The sequence below is a fragment of the Saccostrea cucullata genome, unplaced genomic scaffold (assembly GCF_032062105.1).
Source record: "Saccostrea cucullata isolate Sc308-1 unplaced genomic scaffold, CSIRO_AGI_Scuc_v1 ctg991, whole genome shotgun sequence".
NCBI classification, from domain to species: domain Eukaryota; kingdom Metazoa; phylum Mollusca; class Bivalvia; order Ostreida; family Ostreidae; genus Saccostrea; species Saccostrea cuccullata.
The window spans coordinates 572,782-593,843 of NW_026933842.1; the positions used below are offsets into that span (position 1 = coordinate 572,782).

Here is a 21,062-nt window from a genome sequence, read left to right on the forward strand (position 1 = left end):
TTCGAAGTACAATATTCACCTCGCCCTTCGGGCTCGGTTAATATTGTACTCCTCAGATGGCTAAATCATTGTATTGACCTCAAAAACCAGCAATAATTGTATATTATTCAATATAAATAGTTTGAGTCAATAACAAAATGGCGAAATTTTCATTTTTTGGCTTTAAAAATTGAATATGATAAATAAACAGTACATGCATTTATCGAGAAAAGACATTGATATCTAGGTTGATCTTGCTACAATACTGCATAGGAATAGTTGATGATGTTTCATATATGTTTATCAGATAATATTTCTTATTTCAATTTATAGGTCACCAGCTATTATTAACTGGGCACAAATAAAAATACTACGGAGTTGTTTACATCAGTTGCATATTTGAAATTTTACTGACTCTAAACCATGAGAACGAACTTCATGCAACAACCAAACTGTATTACAAACGGCAAAACTAAATTACAGCTTTTCCATCGTCGTTCACTTTTCTTATATATATTTTTTCTATTTCGCTTTCATCTGCCTATAGTGGATGCAACTTACTCGATACTTATAATAGGAACATGCTCTGATCAATTTTTAGACTGAGAGGTAACTGAATAACACGTCGATCTTAAAGCTGAACACGACTCGTAAATAGGCATACGCTATTTTCAATATCCTCATTTTAAACATTGCTGTGATGTCATTCCGTCTAAAAAATTACCTGTGGCAGTCCGATATTAGTGAGCAGTCTGATATTAATTGTAATATCAGACTGTCTCAGTACTGATATCCTTCAAAATCGGACTGCTACTGAACAAAAGAAATAAAAAATATGATAATTTCACAAACAGCAATTTAAATTTCTCACATAGAATGATGATTTTGAAACATTAATCTTACAGAATTGCAAAATAAAAAAAAAATTAAACTTTCAATTACACTGAATATACTGTAACAGGAAAAAGAACATGCGACAGACCAGCATTCAAAAAAAATATTTCATTTTTCTCATTAAAAGGAAAATGCCTAGATGCATAATCAAGGTAACTAGGCCTAGTATATGATAATTTAAAATACTCAATTTCACATATTTGCAACAAATTTTGAAAGAAATTTGAAGTTTTTCAACGTTTCCCTCAAAACTCCTGAATTATTGACTATGTTTGTTTTTCTGTAATGGAACATAAAAAGGATATACCGGTATGTAGGCGCTTAACATTAAAAAAAAATTAAAAGGACTAGTATACCTTTAAGCATCTGCTTAATTTTCTGTGGATATTCTTCATATCGTCAATTTCCATTTCATTCCAAATTCATCATTCACTAGATTGTCTGTATAATAATTCGTTGCACTGATTTAATTTCTGTGCATGTTTTAACGAAGAAAAATTTTGTCCCCACTCTATCTCCTTTTCAAATTCTTTTGAATACCTTCTTCAGTGTAGCCAAATCCCTATATACTGAGTACTTTTCATTTAAGCCTGCATTCTTGAAAGAATTGCTTCAGTGGTCATTTACACCTAAAATCGGACTGTCTCAGGTAAATCAAAAGCAATATTTTAAGTACGATATATGCCTCATACAATTCTGTATTCTGTATCAGACAGTTTTCGGCCCTAAAGGCCGGTATACACGATGAGATTTGTAGTATAATACAAGTATTATAATACTTTCTTGTACTCACGCTAATACATATCTTATAAGATTGTAGATAAACTACGTATTCCAATGTGTTTTCCCCCGCCATAATTCTCTTTCTGTCAAGATAGTAAAAATGGAGGATGAGGCTCTGATAGCAGTGTCTATCATCGTACTATGCACTGCTTGAAATATTCCTCAAGTCCTCTTCCCCTTCCCATGAAACCACGAGTTTTTCGATGTCTTTACTTGTAAAGCCGACCATTATTATTTACCATGTGCTTTTTATAGTAATGATAAAAATAGGATGACCCCTAGTGTCATTACATTTCATTGGTTGAAAGTGATAGGTAAGTTAAGACTTGTATTAGGAAATAGAGCATTGCTCTATTCTTAATACAGTTTTATAAGATTCGAAAAATCTTATGATACACTGTATTAAGAGTGTATACACAGTAAGATTTTGTATTATAATACAAATCTTATAATACAAATCTTACCGTGTATACCGGCCTTTACGGGTAAAAACTGTCTGATATTTTATATATTCGGCATATATCCAATACGTACGATTCATCAACACCACATGTATACTCTTCAGATTCGTCACGCCTGACTGCTTTATTGTCACGCGTGTCGGCGTGGAATTGCGACCCGTTTTCGTGATGGTTATCTTGCATTACCTTATGAGATACTAAAGTTAGCAATAAATAAATATTGTCTTTTTAGTCGTTTTAATAAAAACTAAATTTACTTGAAATACACACACACATAATCATATGATTTTGACTTTACGAAACCATCGTTCTCGCGAATTTTCACACATTTGCTAAAAATAAGACCACGCGCCTTTTCATACAATCAGGAAGTAAATTAGAAATATTGTATAGATGTTTTATTTGCTCTTTGTAAAATGTTGACGAATTTTCTTAAATTTATCTCTGCGTTTTATAGAGTTAAAGTATATGTCTCGATGACAGCCCTTGTATAATTATATACATGTAGATTTCAGAAAGTATATAGTAAACAAGCTCAAACCAACATTCAAGTATACAATGTTGATTTTAAAGCTGTACAGTTTACTGAATCCTGGTATTCGCAAAGATCCGCATCGATCACCTTCTCCTTACAAATCATGGCGCTTGATCAGAAGTCAATTGATGGAAGGAACATTCTTACATGTTTGAGTGTTATATTGTTTATTTGTCTCTTGATTTCAGTCGCCTTTACAGTGATACAGAAACACTGATCTGCTGATAAAAAGGGGGAAATTATAGCATGTTCTTATTCAAAAAGGATTTATAGGGTTTTGGTAGTTTATAGTAAATTGTTAGTTGGTTAGTTGGATAGATTCTGATTAACGGATGTATATTAAGTAAGATAATACAACAGTAGTTATTTCATTTTTTTAAAGAAACTTCGCAATAAAATTAAATACTAGTAAAAACTAATTTATAAACTACGTATAATTGCATCCCCATATTATTATGGTGTCTCAATATGAGTAAAATGGTCTTGAAGGTACATTAAAAAACATTGTTTGTTAACAGCATATTGTTTTAGGATGCAATGTCTGCCTATTTTATTTCTTTTCTTGAAAAGACAACTTACATCATGCAATTGACAGAAATAACCAATAACCTAAACTTCAACTTCAAGTACCACAACAACCAAAGAAAACACAACAGAAAAGAAAACAACAGAAGGGGATGCAGGAACCACAACAGAAGATGCAGACAGGATACACCATTTGTAACAGAAACCTCAACAGAAGATGTAGGCAGCACACCATTTGTAACAGAAACCTCAACAGAAGATGCAGACAGCGCACCATTTGTAACAGAAACCACAACAGAAGATGCAGGCAGCACACAATTTGTAACAGAAAGCACAACGGAAGATACAGACAGCACACAATTTGTTACAGAAACCACAATAGAAGATGCAGACAGCACACCATTTGTAATAGAAACCACAACAGAAGAAGCAGACAGGACAGTATTTGTAATAGAAACCACAACACAAGATGCAGACAGCACACCATTTGTTACAGAAACCACAATAGAAGATGCAGACAGGATACACCATTTGTAACAGAAACCACAACAGAAGATGCAGACAGCACTCCATTTGTAACAGAAACCACAACAGAAGATGCAGACAACACACCAATTGTAACAGAAACCACAACAGAAGATGTAAAAAGCAATCAGTTTGTAACTGAAACCGCAACAGAAGATGCAGACAGCACACCATTTTTAACAGAAATCACAACAGATGATGCAGACAGCACAAAATCGTTTATAGAAACTACAACAGAAGATGCAGTCAGCATAAACAAATATTGTGTCAAATTGTAATTAGTATAATATAAAAACCAATAGTACATGCATAAATGGATAAAAGTATTTTACCTTGTGGAAATGATATTAACATAACATGTGAAAACAGTGAACTAAACATACTTCATTCTCCAGCTTTTGAGGACTGTGAAAAGACAAATTGGATGTTGTTTCTTACTTTTGGTTTGATTGGAATTCCAATCCTTTCAATTTATCTCATTTACCGTTTTCAGATAGAACTGTACATCACGTATAGAAGAACTACAAAATTTAGAAAGACTCCTGACATTAATTGTAAGCATGACATTTACATCTGCTGTGATGAGAATTCTCTTGTTTTACGGAAATGGTTAAAATCAGTATTTGTTCCTTATTTTGATGCTCAACGATATTTTATCATGTGGCTTGATCGTGACTTTCTTCCTGGGTCAGAGATTAAGGAACAGGTGATGTCATCGGTGACAAAATCTGCCAACTACGTCATATTTTTATCTTCTGCCTTTTGTTTGAAAGACCAAAATGCATGCAGACAGAAAAATGGATCTGGAATGGCGACACATCTGGAATATGTATGAAAATAATCACCACAAAAACATCCTTATTGTTAATTACGATTATGTGAGACATAGAGAATGCAGCCATAAAGTAGTAAAAGGCTTTCTATCTTTGCGCTTCTGTTTCAAATTTAAGAAACGCCTGCTCGATAAAATTCAGAATTGTACTGGTCCGCCTTTAGGTCAAATGAAAACGTTTGAAAACAAGAAACCAGTCTTTCAAAACTGAGTACATAAAGTACGATATATACATGTACATGTATGTCTTCTTTTTTCCATACTTTAAGAAGAGCAGCATCTTTAGGATTTGCTGTACACAATTATACCATACTGTGGAATTTTGTTATGCTGTATTTGATGCAGAAATAAATATTATAATAGTTAGAAATGAGAATGAAATACCCAAATTAACAAATATACTAAATTTTATGCATTTCTTAATACGAAATAGTTGTTCTGGCACATTTTGGCAAGGATGAATTTCGATTTTCTTATTTGTGTTCTTTAATTCTGTTTGCATTAATTCATTAAAATTTCAGACATTTAGATGTGTTTGTGACAGTCGGAAGGCAGTTTATTGCCAGGGTAAAAGTTTCTTAAATGCAAGTCAAAAATCAAAAGTATGGGTAAAACGGTCAAAATTGTTAGTACCTAAAGAGGATCTTATCTGTGAAATATGAAATCTCTAAACCAACCCTTGGAAATTATCCCGTTTTAAATAGTTTTTAAAGAGCATATATCAAACTTTGAGGACAAGGTTAAAAGATCATGATTAATTGTTGGCATCCACGGAAAAGGCCTTGTCACTTGGAATACATGTGTAACGTATGTGTGCTTTGATAACCCTCGTGCAAAGTGTTCAAAGTTAAGGTCAAGTTAAAATGTTTTTAAAAAAAGTATTTAAAAGTCAAACTCCAGGGTCACGGTAAAATCTTGTAAAAAGAATATACATGTATGTACTTGAAAAAAAAAGCCCAGTACTCAGTGTTCAATAGGTATGGCCAAATAAGTTCAAAGTTAAAGAGACCAGACTGTTGTTATATAGCAAGGAAAGGACTTGTCACATATGGAATACACCCATGAACCACGATAACCATAGTACTAACTACATGTACTAGTATCCAGAAGTAGTTGGTCGCCTGCGTTGCGCAGTGGTAAAGTATTGAAAAATGGCGGCTGCGTCGGCACAGGCGGCGCACGGGACTGTGATCAAGTGTTTTGATCCTGAATTCACTCCTACAAAAATGTACGAGACATTAGTGTTTGGTAGACTAAGAAATGTTTTACTGGTCCTCAGTATTTAAAATGAATTTCTCTGTGTATGTGAATAACGGAAACTTATAAAAAGAAAGGCCTAACAATTGGGCAGGAATTTTTGAAAATTTTGTCTCGCGAATAGAGTTGATCTCTCGAAAATAAGGTGTCGCGAAAATTATGTGATCCACAGTACTTTACAAACTGATATTTCTTTCCAATTTGCTTGAAAATATCAACAACCTCTTAACTGAAAATTTTGGTTCAACTGCATGTATATATCATCTTTATATATAAGATAAAGTTTTATCAACTTCTTTTACTTTAATAAGAAGAATCTAAACAAAATTTAAAGTCGATATAATGTGTTAACTTAAACTTTATAGAATCGATTAATTATATATATAGAAGGAAGATTTATAAATTAAATTGTAAACACTGCAATATTTATTATTAATAGTATGCACTGGAGCAAAATGACAAATCAGAAATTTATATAAGGTTTAGATGCAAATACTGTTTCAATTGATAGCAAAATGTTTTATTGTTAAACGCTGTTGAATGTCCATTTAGGGCAGCTCAAGCCCATTGGAATTTTTTTTTAAACTGCATATGAACTTCAAATTCAAAAATTTTGGTATACTAAAACAAGTCTTGTCAACAAGTATTCAAGTGACATATGAAAGCCCTACATTGTAGCACCAATCATTCAGAAAATATATCCAAGGTTAATTTTGATACCCCCGTAATCGAAGATTTGGGGCTATATAGCTTTTGCCCTGTCTGTTTTTGGTCTATGATATCTGTCTATTCGTCCGCAAAAACTTTAACCTTAATTGTCTCTAACTTCTGAATGGGTGGGGTAACGGCTTTCATATTTCACAGGAATATTCTTTGTAACATATAAAATTCGGGTTCCATGAAACCTTGGCCATAACTTCTGAACAGTTAGTACTAGGGCTTTCATCACAGGTGTATACCTTTCTCTGGGTACCAACAGTTTTGACCTTGGATTTTGATTTCCATTTAAAAAACATTAAAGCTTCACCATAAGCTGTCACACGGGGACAGTGTTTCACAAACACACGTCTTGTTTTCATTAATTAAAGCAGGTCAAACTCCAAGAGGTTAAATATATTACAAGATGCTCTAAGATGGTTCTCATCACAAGAGATACACACGTTGTGGAACATAAAAGCCCTAGCACCAAAGATGGACAGACCAAAATTTATTTTCAAAATCCTCCGTTGTTTAGCACAAAAACCTCTCTTCACCTATATATGCATATATTTGTAAGAATATTTGGGCTTTTAGAAAAATGTATTAAATTTTATACATAAAAAATCTGGCTCATCATATTTTCCAGAAAAAAAAGAGTACCTGTCAAATTTCCATGTTTGAAATAAAATTAAAGCAATATGAGCTGCATGTTTGACATCGGAAAATTTTATTTCAAAATTGTAATTAACTAATTTAATGACAGAAAAATAAATCATTTATAAACTTCTGTTGTTCATATTTGCAATGCAAAATTTTATATTAGCTTTGATTGAAGCAAAATTGAATTACTGTCGTCCTGTACAGTAATGATTTCTTATATATATAACTGTATGTTCGGTTGTACAGAAATATTTATTCCAAAACATTTTAAAACTTTATTTTGTGCTTATTTGTCATAAGAGTTTAAATAATATACAAATTTTTCATAAAAGCACATTTTACCAGCAAAATAGAATTTTTGAAAATACAGCTCATATTGCTTTAAATGGTTTGCAAACATTTGCAAAAGATGGAGAGAACTTGAGAGGCCAAAAAATGATTTTCCTATGTAACTCAACTAAGAGTGTAATTGTCACTTCAACTCCTAATATTGTCCCCCATTTCAATAAAAGGATCTCGTGTTCTGTCCATCTGTTTGTCAATCAGTCTGTCTTTCTGTAACACTTGTTTATGGGAGTTATGTAAAATTAAATTTCATTGCAAAAGCTCAAAAGCTTCTCAAGACATTGAGCAGAAACATGTGATACAGAAAGACTGACTGACAGAGAAACTGAAATCAGTATCTCCCACTTTTAGTGAAAGGAGGAGACAAAAAAAGTTCTTTCGAAATTTACTTGCTTGGTTGTTCATCATCAGTACATCTCTATAAAACGGTGGACTACACTGTGAGCCCTGAAATGTACAACACTGACAATTTTGTGTGTATTTTTTTTATTTGTATGTACAGCACTGTCTCTAAAACACCACCGTTTTAGAATGTTAAGTGTGGCCGAGATGTCGTGAATCTTGGCTTGTGCAGTTTCCTGTTCAACCTGTGTGTGAGTGGGAAACGAATCTTGCTGTTCTGTAAATAGAGAAAAGATAAATATAGGTTAAAGTGTAAAACAATTATTTTTATCATAACTAATATTCTTCCTGAATATTTGAGAACAGAGGTAAAGTCATAAAACATTCAATATAACAACTCGAATTCTGTTTTGGTATATGTTATATATGTTATGCATTTAATGAAATAGTCAACTAAGAGAGTTAAGGGGAGACAGGACACATGTCACATGACTAAAAAGACATATTACGTCATAATCGGTGATGATATACACGTTAAACGTTGTTAAAATCAACAGTTCTTGTGTAATTTTATTCTAAATTCTAAAATTGTTTTTTAAACATTTAATTTTAGAAATTATTATTAATATTTTTTTTAAAGATCTTGCCATCATTTAGATATTGTGAAGTTGCCCAATCCACACATTTGTTTCTCTTTACCCTGCAGTCTGATGTCTTTACCCTGCAGTCTGACGTCAGTGACGTCATAGACGTAGTGTTTGAATTCTCAGTGCAGCGAGATCAAGTACACACACCCGTCATGATCAGTTTTATTTCACAATAAACAGGTCACAGTCAATGTATCGTGATAAATTTCTGAAGCAGATTTTTTTAAATTAATATTTTTTCGTGTTAGTAGCAGATATTCTCTCTATTTAGATAATTTTGAATGTTTATGTTTTTGTGTGATGTCACAATTGATTTCCCGCACTCGGAAAATACGAACGTGAAGCGTTTTTATCATGCTTATGTCTAATTCAACGATGTCCTATGCGATACTGAGGTAAGCTTCACCCTGTGATATTTATGCAGTAAATAATTACGATGAAGGACTGACATTAAATCGTAAATTTAGAAATATTTATTGACAGAATTTTTTCCAAATGAGGTTTTTGTCGTTGAAGCTGCCTTGAAAAATGCAGAAATTGTCCCATCCAAATACTATATAAAATTAAAACAATTGCTTTCAGATAATTCAAACACTATGAATATTCTGAAATATTTGATTATATAGTGTTATCTATCATATTTATCGTTTGTGCGTAAAAATTCGCATTATAGACTCCGTTATGGGCCCGTAAACATGAAGTATTTAAAGTCCAAACAAACTCTAAACAGGGCGGTATTTGTGGGGCGATATCTTTTAAATAAGTCAAGAAATCCCATGACAAGACTGTTTTAAAATGTTAAGTACATATTAAATTAGTAATATAACAAGAGGCCCACGGGCCTTATAGGTCACCTGAGTATCATGTAACAACTTTCCAGCGATTGTATTTGGTTCGTGTTTTAAGCCAAAAGCCATGAAATTCACAAATTTTGAAAGAGGCACCATTGCTTATCAAAGGGCAGATTTCAAAGCATTAATTTATTTTTAGTCAAAGTACCCCCCTGGTACCCCTGACCCAGCAGCCCTGAAATTATCTATTTTGAAAGAGGCCCCTTTCTTCATCATAAGGTCAGCATTTTTTATGTTTAGGTTTAGTTATGAACATGAGAATAAAAAAGTCCCGAAGGAGAAGGAAATAAAATTTTTTTTTGATAAATCAATTATTAACATTTGTACATTCTTTTTTTATGCTATCCTAATAGGCTCCTTACCACTGGACACATAATGCTTACAAATAGGAAAGTAGAACATGTAATTGCTTATTTCATCATCTGCCAGTTTGGGCCAGTTGTATAAATTTTGTGATGTTGATCAAAATATACTTTAAAAAATCAATTCTTTAAAAGTCTTTCAATATATCTTCATTTTTTTAATATGTGTTAGGTGAATGTGTAGACATTGTTCTAAAATTTACTTGGTGCCTAAAATTATAATTCCTATCATAAAACAGACAGGGAGTATTGGGGAGAAGGGTCAACATTTTTTCAATTAAGTGTAAAATAATTTTTCTGGCTGATACAAATGATACTACATGCCTGTATATATTTTTATATTCTTGCCTTTTAATAGTTGAATTTTTTTTTATTTCTTCAGGTTATTGTTTATTTCTTCCTCAAATGGACTTCACTTCTCCCATAGTTTTATTCATTACATCTGATGCATAAGCAACCCTTTTCTGAAGAATGATGCTTAGACTGTAAGCTATAACAGAGACCTAAACAATGTCCCTGGCAATATGCAATAGCTACCACAGGCAGTTTAAAACCTGGGGGTGGAAAATAATTTACAGTTACTTTTGAAGCGAATACATAATTATCTCACCAGCATGTCATTGTGCAACAAAGTCGTCAGCATTTTATTTGTCCTTTGAACGGGTGAAACGTTTTGAATGACAATCTTATCAATGAATTTACACTAAACCAAGCTATCTTCTCAGATCTAGCTTTATTTACCCGTTTCATCATAAAACCGGAAGTGCGAGTTCGTAAATTTGAAATCTCGATCCCGACTCAAATTTGACATCGGAAAGAAAACAAATTGTTTTATTTTTTTCTGAAAATTCAAAACCTTGAGCGGAGGGTTTGTAAAACTGAATATAAAATAAATCCTGGCCTAAAATATGTAATTAGATCATAAGCATATTAACCAGGAGCAAAGGATAAGATGTTCAAAGAATTCATGCATTTCACTATATAATCATTAGAGCCCCACCCTAAAACAAGAACCCCTGACCCTGGGGCCATAAAATTCACAATTTTGGTAGAGGCACTCTTGCTCATCATAACTATGTTCTTAGTTAGTTTATTTAATACCCAGGAGCAGAGAAGAAGATTTTCAAAGAATTCATGTATTTTCATTATATAATCAATAGAGCCCCGTCCTAACACCAGAACCCCTGACCCTGGGGCCATAAAATTCACAATTTTGGTAGAGGCACTCTTGCTCATCATAACTATGTACTTAGTTGGTTTATTTAATACCCAGGAGCAGAGAAGAAGATTTTCAAAGAAATAATGCATTTTCACTACCTACTTATTAAGCCCCGCCCTAGCACTAGAACCCCTGACCCCAGGGCCATGAATTTCACAATTTTGGTAGAGGACCCATTGCTGATTACAATCATGCAAACAGTTTGACTGCTTGATGTCCAGGAGTAAAGAAGAAGATTTTTAAAGATTGCATTAATTTTAGTGGCTTTGGCCCCACCCCTCAGGCCCCAGGGGGGCAGGGATCATGAAATTCACAATTTTTGTTCCCCTTCACCCATAGATGCTTTGTGCCAAATTTGGTTGAAATTGGTTCAGTGGTTGCAGAGAAGAAGCTGAAAATGTTCAAATGTTAACGCACGACGAACGACGAACGACCACGGACGAAAACAGATAGCAATAGGTCACCTGAGTTTACTCAGGTGACCTAAAAAATACCAAAAAAATTCACTGACAGGAATTTTTTCAGCGAAAGGTCCTGTTCCGCCTTAAATGTTACAATTTTACCTCAGGAGTTATGAATATTGCCAAGAAATAATTATTTTATTCAAAATTTATCCTTTTCCCCTGCACTTAATTTTATTAAGGCATAACATACTGGATAAGAGCAAAGTGTTGCCTCCATAAAATTTCAAATATAACACAGTGTTTAATATGCATGTTTTAATTCTTCCAAAAGACTAAACTTTTATCATATTCTGCCAAAGTAACACAAAAATTTAGTCAGTAAATTCTAGATTTCCTTGAATTCAATTAATGCACATAGTTTAAATGAGGGCAGGGCTAAGTCCCTTCATTTTTTTTTCATTTATTCAACTGTTAATTTAGTATGGAAGTGTTTAAAAACATGTATAGTATCATTACCCTAAAATTTGAAAAAATATTTTCAGACAAGCCTTAGTCAAATTGGTATTAACATCTGGTCAACAATCCAGTTCATGACTTACGTGGAACTGTTTGACGTTGGGTCGGCGTGTCTTTGAGGCTTCCACTTGTTCCACTCGGATGATCTGAATCGTTGATGCTCTTGCTCTGTGACGGGCTCCCATATCACGGTCTTTAAAACATACAGAAATAATTAATAAATTATCAATGTATATAAATGTAATATAATTATCAATTTATAACATTGTAAACAAATAATTTAAAGAACATTAAAAAGTACTCTGTCATATTGCAAAGGAATTTTCCAAAACGAGCATAAAAATTCTCTTTGTTGACAAACTCGATATTCTATCAATTTACACAACGGAAAAGAAATATTTGTTTTTCAAATGATATTTTAATTTATACCTGGAATCGCAAGATAACTCAAAAACATACAATATTTGAATTGTTTTCTATAGTATATATATAGACATGTGGTGAATTGTTTTCTTTAGTATATATAGACATGTGATGAATTTGACAATTTTCCTATTTTACAGAACATGTTATGCTCTTAAACAAATTCTTTACATTATTTTGGGGAATAATCAATTAGTTAAGATTCACTATAATACTTCTTTTGAATGACAGCCCCTTACTTACAGCACTGAGTCACAGCACCCGCTGCGGTCAGATCGCGGTATTCACGGTACATGTTGTGAATTCCACTACGGGAAACGTATCTCAGCCAGATGCCAATATTCTTGATCACCAAGGGGTGCTTCTCATACATCTGAAAAAATAATTTTAAAATATTTTAAAATTGTAGAGAAGTCTTCTTTTTTAATTTTCCTTACCATGAAGAGAATAGAAAAATGTGTATTGTGTTCTAAAGAACATTCAAGTCATCTTAAATACAAACACATATACTGTATCACTATGTGTACTTAATGTGGCTTATCGTATAATCCATATTAACCGCCCCTGCCCCTTTAAGCGCCCCCTAGTTGTTTTTCAATTGTCAGGAAATAAGGGCCCCCAGTACAGTGATTAAAATCATCTAGAATTGTATCAAAAGTCTGCCAAAATTTGAAGAAAGTGAAAATGAAACTTGTATATTATCCAATTTCTCCTGAATCGTTTAGGATAATTTGGTTAAGATTATCTTCAGGCCTAGAAAAAAAATATGTTTGTTTCCACTTTCAGGCTGCAATAATATAGGGTAGGTAGGTAGGCAATTTTTTTTTTTTTGAAAAAAAATTTTTTTGCTTCTTTAATCAAAACGTGTATAGAAGTAACATTAATGACAAAAGAAATGGTGTTTTCAAGCATTACTGTGACTTAACTTATAATAGAAAGGTGACCCAAACTTCTTTCTGTCTTGAAAAGCTTGCAAAGTTGGAGGCTATAATTCCCTGGTTGAAATATTGCACATCATGAGACAAAGCATTAAAAAAATATATAGGGTCGGCACTATAAATTAGGGTCGGTCGGGAAAGCGGAAACAAACATATTTTTTTTGTAGGCCTCACTTAAAGTGAAGTTAGACATTATTTTTATTTGTGGTTCTTTGTATTTATTTTTTTTCAAAAGTTTTTTTTTGAAGTAAAAATATGACATTGAATATTTTCAAGAGAATACCAAAATAACCACCCCCTTTCTGCAATTTTTTAAGCGTCTGCGCAGTTAATAGGGATTATACAGTATTTAAAATTTAGTACAATCATTTTGTACAGAGTTGTTTGTCATCATGAATTAGGACTACATGTACATCTTCCTTGCCAAGTAATGTATTTATTAATAAATCTTATTGGTATTCATGAATTAGCGCAGTGTTGTCAGTGGCAAAGTTGCTTAAACATGAAGCCCACTTTATCAAGTACATATACAATATTTTTTAAAACAGACTTAGTGTACACTTTTCTAGTGCTTACACAATACAGTGTAAATACAGTGTACAGAAAATCATGTCAATGAATACAGTTGTCCAACATAACACTCGTTCAAGCCAGTAAACACAACTAGACGAGGGATCATATGTTGGTGTGCATTTATTTTTTGGCAGATAAACACTATAGGAGGTTATTTTAAGCACCTCCCAAATTGTCTGCGATCTTTCTGCCATCTGCATCATCAGTAATATATCAAACCTGACCTCCTCAAAATTTTATAAAGTTTAATATAAATAAATTATCAATTTAAACGGTTCAGGAATGAGCATAATCTCTGGAGATTTATTGAAACTAAAATTTTTAATGATGTTTTTCCGAAAGGCACATTTTTCAGTACAAAGTCTTCACCCGCCTCGATAATATCGCTGAGATTAGAATGAACACTGCAACCTTTGTCAGTTCTTCAGTGTTGTAATTGAAATGTTTACATTGAATGCAATATTTATGCAGTTACCTATGACATTCATTGATTATAACCAATACCATATTCCACACTTACAGAATTTGAACCGTCTAAAATACCCACCTCTCTGCACTGGAGAATTTCCCCCTGGGTCTTCTTCATTTTCTTCAGTTGTGACACAAAGTACCAAAACCTAGACTTAGCTGTACACTTGTCTGGGGCAAAAATTTTCATTTGGTACAGAGCAGGGGTACGGTCCCTGGGGCGGGGCATCATCCGCCCGACCACCTGGTACTCCTTCAACTGGAAAAAATAACAAAAATGAATTCCAAACTTATTTTCTATGCATACATTACATAGACAGTTAGTCACACAATGAAAATATTTGTATAATGTACATTGCGCATAGCATTTGTTTACTTTGTAATATACACGAATATTGATCAATGAATAAACGTCAAAGCAAAGATTCTGAGAGAAATGTACATCAGACAATAAATCCAAAACAGCACATGGCATCCATCCCCCCTTTTATCAATAAAGTCGTTTCTCCCTAATCAGTGGGGTTTAAGTGAAAAATGTACACCTAACTGAAGATACTAGAACTATATTTATTTGTGTTTACATCATTACAAAGAGAAATGCAATCAAATTCAACAAAAATATAAATTTAATTGAAATTACATCTCCACGAGCTTTCATTATGGTGGACACGAGGAAAAGGCAAAATCGCGTTTCTTCTCGCGTGAGCTCACTGTAAAAGCGGAAGTACCAAATAAAACGCGCGGATCCAACTTTCTGTATAATACAATTTCCATACGACAGGGGGTTGCACGTATTCTAAAGGGGGTTCAATGTCATTTTTGGTAAATTTACTATGTACACTAAGTAACTCTGCAAATTTCTATATCATATAAAGAGTGGGGTAGATTTTTTAGATAAGATGTTTGTGTTTTTCAGCAAATTTTCTGAATTTATGGATTGCATTAGGCCTAATTTTATGAATGTCATTCATGCACATTGCAAATGTGCCATCTATATATAATTTGGGGAAAAAAAGAAAAAGGCCCGGGGTCTATATTGGGGGGGGAGGGTGTCCTGTCGTCAAACACTTGTGTGTAACAAAAAGTCGAAAGACCATATCAGACATATGCAGTCTCTCAATGAGCATTACTCTCCCTCCTGAAGGCGCTGTAATAAAATGCACATAAAATACAGTTCTGCACATGTTCAGTGAGTATATATGAATTTTTACAAAAGCTAGGTCAGTTTTATCTAAAATTTTGTATTTTTCAGCTGTAATAATACTTTGTGAATGTGTCATACAATGACCTTGTCACCAAATAGTCAATTTATCATTGAGTCAAATGCTGACTGACTTTTTTCATACTAATGGTTAGTCCATTATTTTTACACTGAATATTGACGACGGATTTTTTTCGTTATTTCCCGATTATGACAAGGAGCACACGGCAGGTGTGACCGGTCGGCAGGGGATGCTCATTCCTTTATGGCACCTGATCCCACACCTCAGTGATGTTTTGGAGGTCCGTATTTGCTATTTTACTCCTACATTGTAATTGTTTCATGGACTTTTGTTCTTGAATACTGTTATTTTAAAATATGTTTCATAAAATAATATTTTATTTGAAAAATGTCATTCCTTGGGGTACGGAAAAATGTGAAACAAAATGGAGAGCTTAGTATTAGTTTTATTTTTATACAGGAATGTCCCTTCGGGATTATTCTGAAATCATGTATATATTGTAGCTTAAAACTGAAGCAGGTACATGTACAACGGGTTCTAGGACTTGGAATACAATACTGTAACATATAATGAACAGCTAGCGGGCTGACAAAAAGATATCTTTCTTTTTTAATAATAATACATTTTCTACATATTATATGTGTATATTTAATAATTTATAACTTATATCTTAGATATAATACGAAACAGGTTACTTATACAGGGGAAAAATTATGTACGTAGCCTTAGAAAAAAAGGGGGGGGGAGTTGAATAAATCAATACAATACTAATTGCATGCGCATGAGATTATTTAATATTTATATTATTAAATTAAAACATTTCAAATAAATAAATAAATAAATAAATAAATAAATAAATAAATAAATAAATAAATAAATAAATAAATAAATAAATAAATAAATAAATGAATGAATGAATGAATGAATGAATGAATGAATGAATGAATGAATGAATGAATGAATATAGCCGCCTACTGTAAAATTCATTTTTTTTTAAATATATCAGTTTAAATCATATCATGAATTAATTTGATAATAGATCTGTATTTTTTGTTCGTAAATTTTTCTTGAATTCAGAACGTTTATCTCTGCTTTCATGTACATTTAGAAAAATAAGCTAAATTTTATATTTAAAATTTTTGAAGTTAGTTTTCTTTGGGGAAAGGGGGGGTTAAAGAAAGAAACGTTATCATACGATTTCTTTTTTCCCCACATATCTTATTAACCCCGCCCACCCACCACCACCACCACCCGGTTCCTTCGGACAAGGCCTTGCTTTTTAAAAAGACAATAATGTTGAGAGAGTTGTTTTATTCCCTTGATTTAGTTGTAAGTTTAATTAATTTTGATTTGAAAAACTCACTCAGACTTTTTTCTTACTGTCAATTTAATAATTAATACATGTATGTATAATTGCAGTATTAGCATAAGAACTGGGTTTTCCTGTCGAACATTTCGCAAATATCGAGGAAGTGCGTAGAAAATGAGATGCGAATACATTACGAAATCCCACCAAAGGCTTGGTAAATCCGCCACCGCGCCCGACGCAATTTCGGGTCAGTAACTCGCAAATAACCGAAAATGGCAAGCGGAGCATTTCAACCTGGGACGGGTGTGGCCCCTGCCACCCTAGTAGAACTCTCTGTGTCATGCAGGTTGGTGCAAACCTTATTTTATTCTGTAATTATTCTCCCCAGAGTACAAAATGTATTTATAAATCGTTTGTTTACATTTTGCGCATCACAACTCGAATTTCCTCTAACAATGTTTACAATAAAATTATAAACGTCAACCTTGTGTTTACACCATAATATGGAGTCTGTTCATGAATTTAAAAGTTTTAAAGTAGAATTTCAGAAAGCATTAATAATGAAAATAAATTCTTTCTTTTAGAAGATGCTCAATTTCAGGATTTTGCACTGTTATTTGTCTGTCTTTCAATCATGAATGTCCCTGTAAACATTTAGACTACTGCACAGTGATGTGTGATATTAACTATTCTGATGCCAAGTCCCTAATGACAAGTGCTCTCTTCCCCCCACACAGTAATATTATCAGTGATTACATTATGAGCATGCTACTGTCAGTAAAATAAATAAAATCTTGTGAATGCACTTTTTGAAGTTTACTATTTTTTTTTTTTTTTTTTTTTTTTTTAGAAAATTGATTGACGCAGATGTCTTTTCCAAGTCAGATCCCAGTAAGTCCAATTTTTTTTTTAATATACATTTTTATATAAGTAATAATCATAACAAAAGAATAAACAGAAGTACATTTAAAATGTTTAAAACCTAGAATTACAAGTGCATTAAATTTATGTCTCAATGTTAAATTCTTTAATTTTGAAGCTTTTGTTTTGCAGTGTGTGTTCTTTTCACCCAGGATCAAAGCAAGAATTGGAAAGAGGTAAGATTCTAGTGATTACATCTTCAATTTTGTTACTCTACGTACCTTTATCTTACGTGTTACATAATAAGTAATTTCACTAATGTGAACTTTTTGATGTAAGGAATATCTGAATGCTTGTATATCATCTTCAAATGAAAACTTTGTCCAAAATTATATTTGGTAAGAGAGGAGAGATTCACCTTGAAATAAAGGAATTTACAGATGATAGAAATATATGCCAGCTAGGATATACTAATTGTGCAGCTTTTTTTTTTTTTTTTTTTTTTTTTTTAAAAATGCACCTCATACTTTTGTTTTAAGATGAATGTAAACAAAAGCTACAACTCAAGCTAACATTTTGAAAAAGTAAACATGTTATTTTTTTTTTTATTATCAGTCCATTAATTAAAACGCTTTGCTCTGATATATGAGCATGTGACTTAAATCTTTTTCTTTTTTTCAGTTTGGGCGAACTGAAATCATATGGAACAACCTTAATCCAGATTTTGTCAAGAAATTTGTGATGCATTACTATTTTGAACAAAGCCAGAAATTGAAGTTTGAAGTGTAAGTCATAGTTTATTTTGCATTTTAAATGCATAGTAAAGATAAATTATTGCAGCGTATTATGCAATGACTGAGAAAAGGCTGAGACATTCTCTGAATACGTTATATCGCGACTACCAATGAGTACCTCGCAGTTATCTAACTTACTACCGTTCTTTTGCGGGGGAGTTGAGAAAAGTCTAAATTTCTGGGGGCAAATGACATTGTTTACAGTATTGACAATCAAATGATTCGAACAATTTTACGTGGAAAGTACAATGTATTGCTAAGGACTGAACTTCAAATAGTAGATTGTCAAATAAGGAAAGTTTAGAATATTTTATCTGCTTAAAAACGTGATGATTTTCAGTGAAAATTTAACGAGAAGAGTCCGCTTAATTAAAAATATCGTTAAAAATGTGAGAATTTAGAATTGGCTCCTCTCAAAAATATATTAGGCTGGTTCTGCGATTGTTTAGCGAGGTATTCCACCAGGATTTTTTTTACTGATCTGTCCTTATAAATGCTACAATGATCGATCTTGCATTGTATTGAATAGCACATTGCCCCCACCCAACAGACGATTCCTACCTCCTGCGCGAAAGAGTTCCGCTAAGTTAAGTAATTGCGATATCAAGTATTAAAAGTAATGCAAGTCTGAAAAAGCATTAAAAATAAAATTGAATCATCTTTTAACCATGTTGATACAGTCTCATTCATTTATACAGCTATGATGTGGATTCAAAGAGTGCAGATTTATCTAAGCATGTAAGTTAAAACACTTAGAGAGAGAAAGAGTGAGCAAAACGTATTAGAGGATATAATGGCATGTACGTAGTTATATTATTTGGATATGAATAAAGCTCACTTGTTATTCACTGTCTTTCTAGAAAGCAAGTAAATTTTCATTACGCATTAAATTATACTCACTTACAGTTGTACACAAGTAGACCATAGTGCATATATATTTAACTAATTGGACATTTTACAATTATACTCACTTACAGTTGTACACAAGTAGACCATAGTGCATATATCTTTAACTAATTGGACATTTTACAATTATACTCACTTACAGTTAAACACAAGAAGACCATAGTGCATATATATTTAACTAATTGGACATTTTACAACTATCAAAATATTTTTGTGTCTTTAATGTATACCCAAAATGATGTTATCATTCAGACACATAATAGGTGTGCAGATAAATACATGTACACGTAGGTCTGAACTGTATCATGATTTCTGGGTAAACAAAATTAAAAAAATTTCTACAAAATAATAATTTTAATTGTTGTTCATAAAATTCCTATTTGCACTTTGCAATTGCTTTGTGATTTTAATAATCAAAGTAAAACGGAACTGGCAGTTACATGTAACTCACATCAGAAATCAAATATCCACGACTTTAAAATATTCCCTGTTCTTGTTACTGTTACACATAGGTCTTAATTCATCATTTCTTTATTTTTTTCCTGAAGGACTTCCTGGGGAGAATGGAGTGTACCCTGGGAGAGATTGTGTCAGCAGGAAGTAAATTCATGAGAAGACTTGTGTGAGTGTAAAATGAAGCTTTCTGAATGGATATCTGGTTCCTCTTTAATTAACAATTCAGTGATGTTCACTTTGTACATCACACCTGTTTTTATATATGACATATCTGTTTCTATTATAACAGTCCAGTCCAATACGAAAATTCGTAATATTACGAAAAATCGTAAGATTACGAGAAAGCGTAATATTACAAGTTATCGTAATTTAAAACTTATATTACAATTTTTCGTAATGTAGTTAAATTACGAATACGCGTAATATAGCAGATGTAAGAGACTATATTACGAGTTTTCGTAATCCAAGACAAATTCAAGCATTGCAAGAAATTGAGTGGCGGGTAGCAAAGTATGACGTTTAATACGAGATGTCACGGGCGATAACTTGTACCACTCCTACTGAGATTTGAATGTCTGTGTATTTCAATAAGAATTGCACGAACAGTTAAGTTATGAGACGAGGGTGTGATCTTTAGGGTAGACTTCGCAGGAAAAGTAGGGAGTTCGGGTGATATAGACCAATGCGACATGCTTCAGCGAATGCTGAAATTTACTGGAAAATTGGTCTTATCCTAGGGAAAATTCCTATAAAAGAATAATAAAAGAAATTGTCCACTCACCTATCGCTGGCGGTACTTTCATCTTGAATTTCCATGCTTTCTGATAGGCGTATCTGACCAAACTGACCGCGTGCTATCAGTAGCCGTGGAATCTGATATATTACTGACGTCATGCTTTGCTACCCACCACTCAATTTCTCGCAATGCTTAAATTGTCTTGGATTATGAAAACTCGTAATATAGTCTCTTACAATCTGCTATATTACGCGTATTCGTAATTTTACTACATTACGAAAAATTGTAATATAAATTTTATATTACGATAACTTGTAATATTACGAATTTTCGTATTGGACTGGACTGTATAACATTGAATGCAAAACTAATACACTGTACATGTATATAATAGATTTAAGGTACATGTATATGATTTAACGTAGCACATGTTTATTGAAATTGCATTAAGTATTATAAATAGATAATACACAAGTTTTATAAAGAGATTTTAAAATTATACCTCCACTTTCAGACATCTGAAAAGAATTTCTAAATGT

At 32.6% G+C, this 21,062-nt stretch overlaps 2 protein-coding genes across 2 annotated transcripts; one reads left to right on the plus strand and one right to left on the minus strand.

Annotated features, from left to right (window-relative positions):
- Positions 1 to 7,964: 7,964 nt before the first annotated feature.
- LOC134239487 (large ribosomal subunit protein eL20-like) lies at positions 7,965 to 14,924 on the minus strand. Its single transcript, XM_062721670.1, has 5 exons — positions 14,879 to 14,924; positions 14,318 to 14,497; positions 12,503 to 12,632; positions 11,920 to 12,029; positions 7,965 to 8,114 (listed from the first exon to the last, which is right to left on the minus strand). Exons 1-5 carry the CDS (start codon positions 14,894 to 14,896, stop codon positions 8,022 to 8,024), a joined length of 531 nt encoding a protein of 176 aa, XP_062577654.1. The 5' UTR covers positions 14,897 to 14,924; the 3' UTR covers positions 7,965 to 8,021.
- Positions 14,925 to 16,877: 1,953 nt separating this feature from the next.
- LOC134239488 (copine-5-like) lies at positions 16,878 to 19,968 on the plus strand. The gene is made up of 6 exons (XM_062721671.1): positions 16,878 to 17,116; positions 17,621 to 17,661; positions 17,824 to 17,867; positions 18,313 to 18,416; positions 19,124 to 19,163; positions 19,880 to 19,968. Exons 1-6 carry the CDS (start codon positions 17,043 to 17,045, stop codon positions 19,955 to 19,957), a joined length of 381 nt encoding a protein of 126 aa, XP_062577655.1. The 5' UTR covers positions 16,878 to 17,042; the 3' UTR covers positions 19,958 to 19,968.
- The last annotated feature ends 1,094 nt before the right edge of the window (positions 19,969 to 21,062 follow it).

What these genes read in the sequence shown, in the direction of transcription:
- LOC134239487 (XM_062721670.1), bottom strand. An exon ending in AAATTCTCCAGTGCAGAGAG is followed by an intron (nt 12,633 to 14,317) that starts GTGGGTATTTTA and finishes TTATTTTTTCAG; the next exon opens with ATGTATGAGAAGCACCCCTT. An exon ending in CCAACGTCAAACAGTTCCAC is followed by an intron (nt 8,115 to 11,919) that starts GTAAGTCATGAA and finishes CTCTATTTACAG; the next exon opens with AACAGCAAGATTCGTTTCCC.
- LOC134239488 (XM_062721671.1), top strand. Translation starts at nt 17,043, where the DNA reads ATGGCAAGCGGAGCATTTCAACCTGGGACGGGTGTGGCCCCTGCCACC. An exon ending in CAGAAATTGAAGTTTGAAGT is followed by an intron (nt 18,417 to 19,123) that starts GTAAGTCATAGT and finishes TCATTTATACAG; the next exon opens with CTATGATGTGGATTCAAAGA. An exon ending in GTGCAGATTTATCTAAGCAT is followed by an intron (nt 19,164 to 19,879) that starts GTAAGTTAAAAC and finishes TTTTTCCTGAAG; the next exon opens with GACTTCCTGGGGAGAATGGA.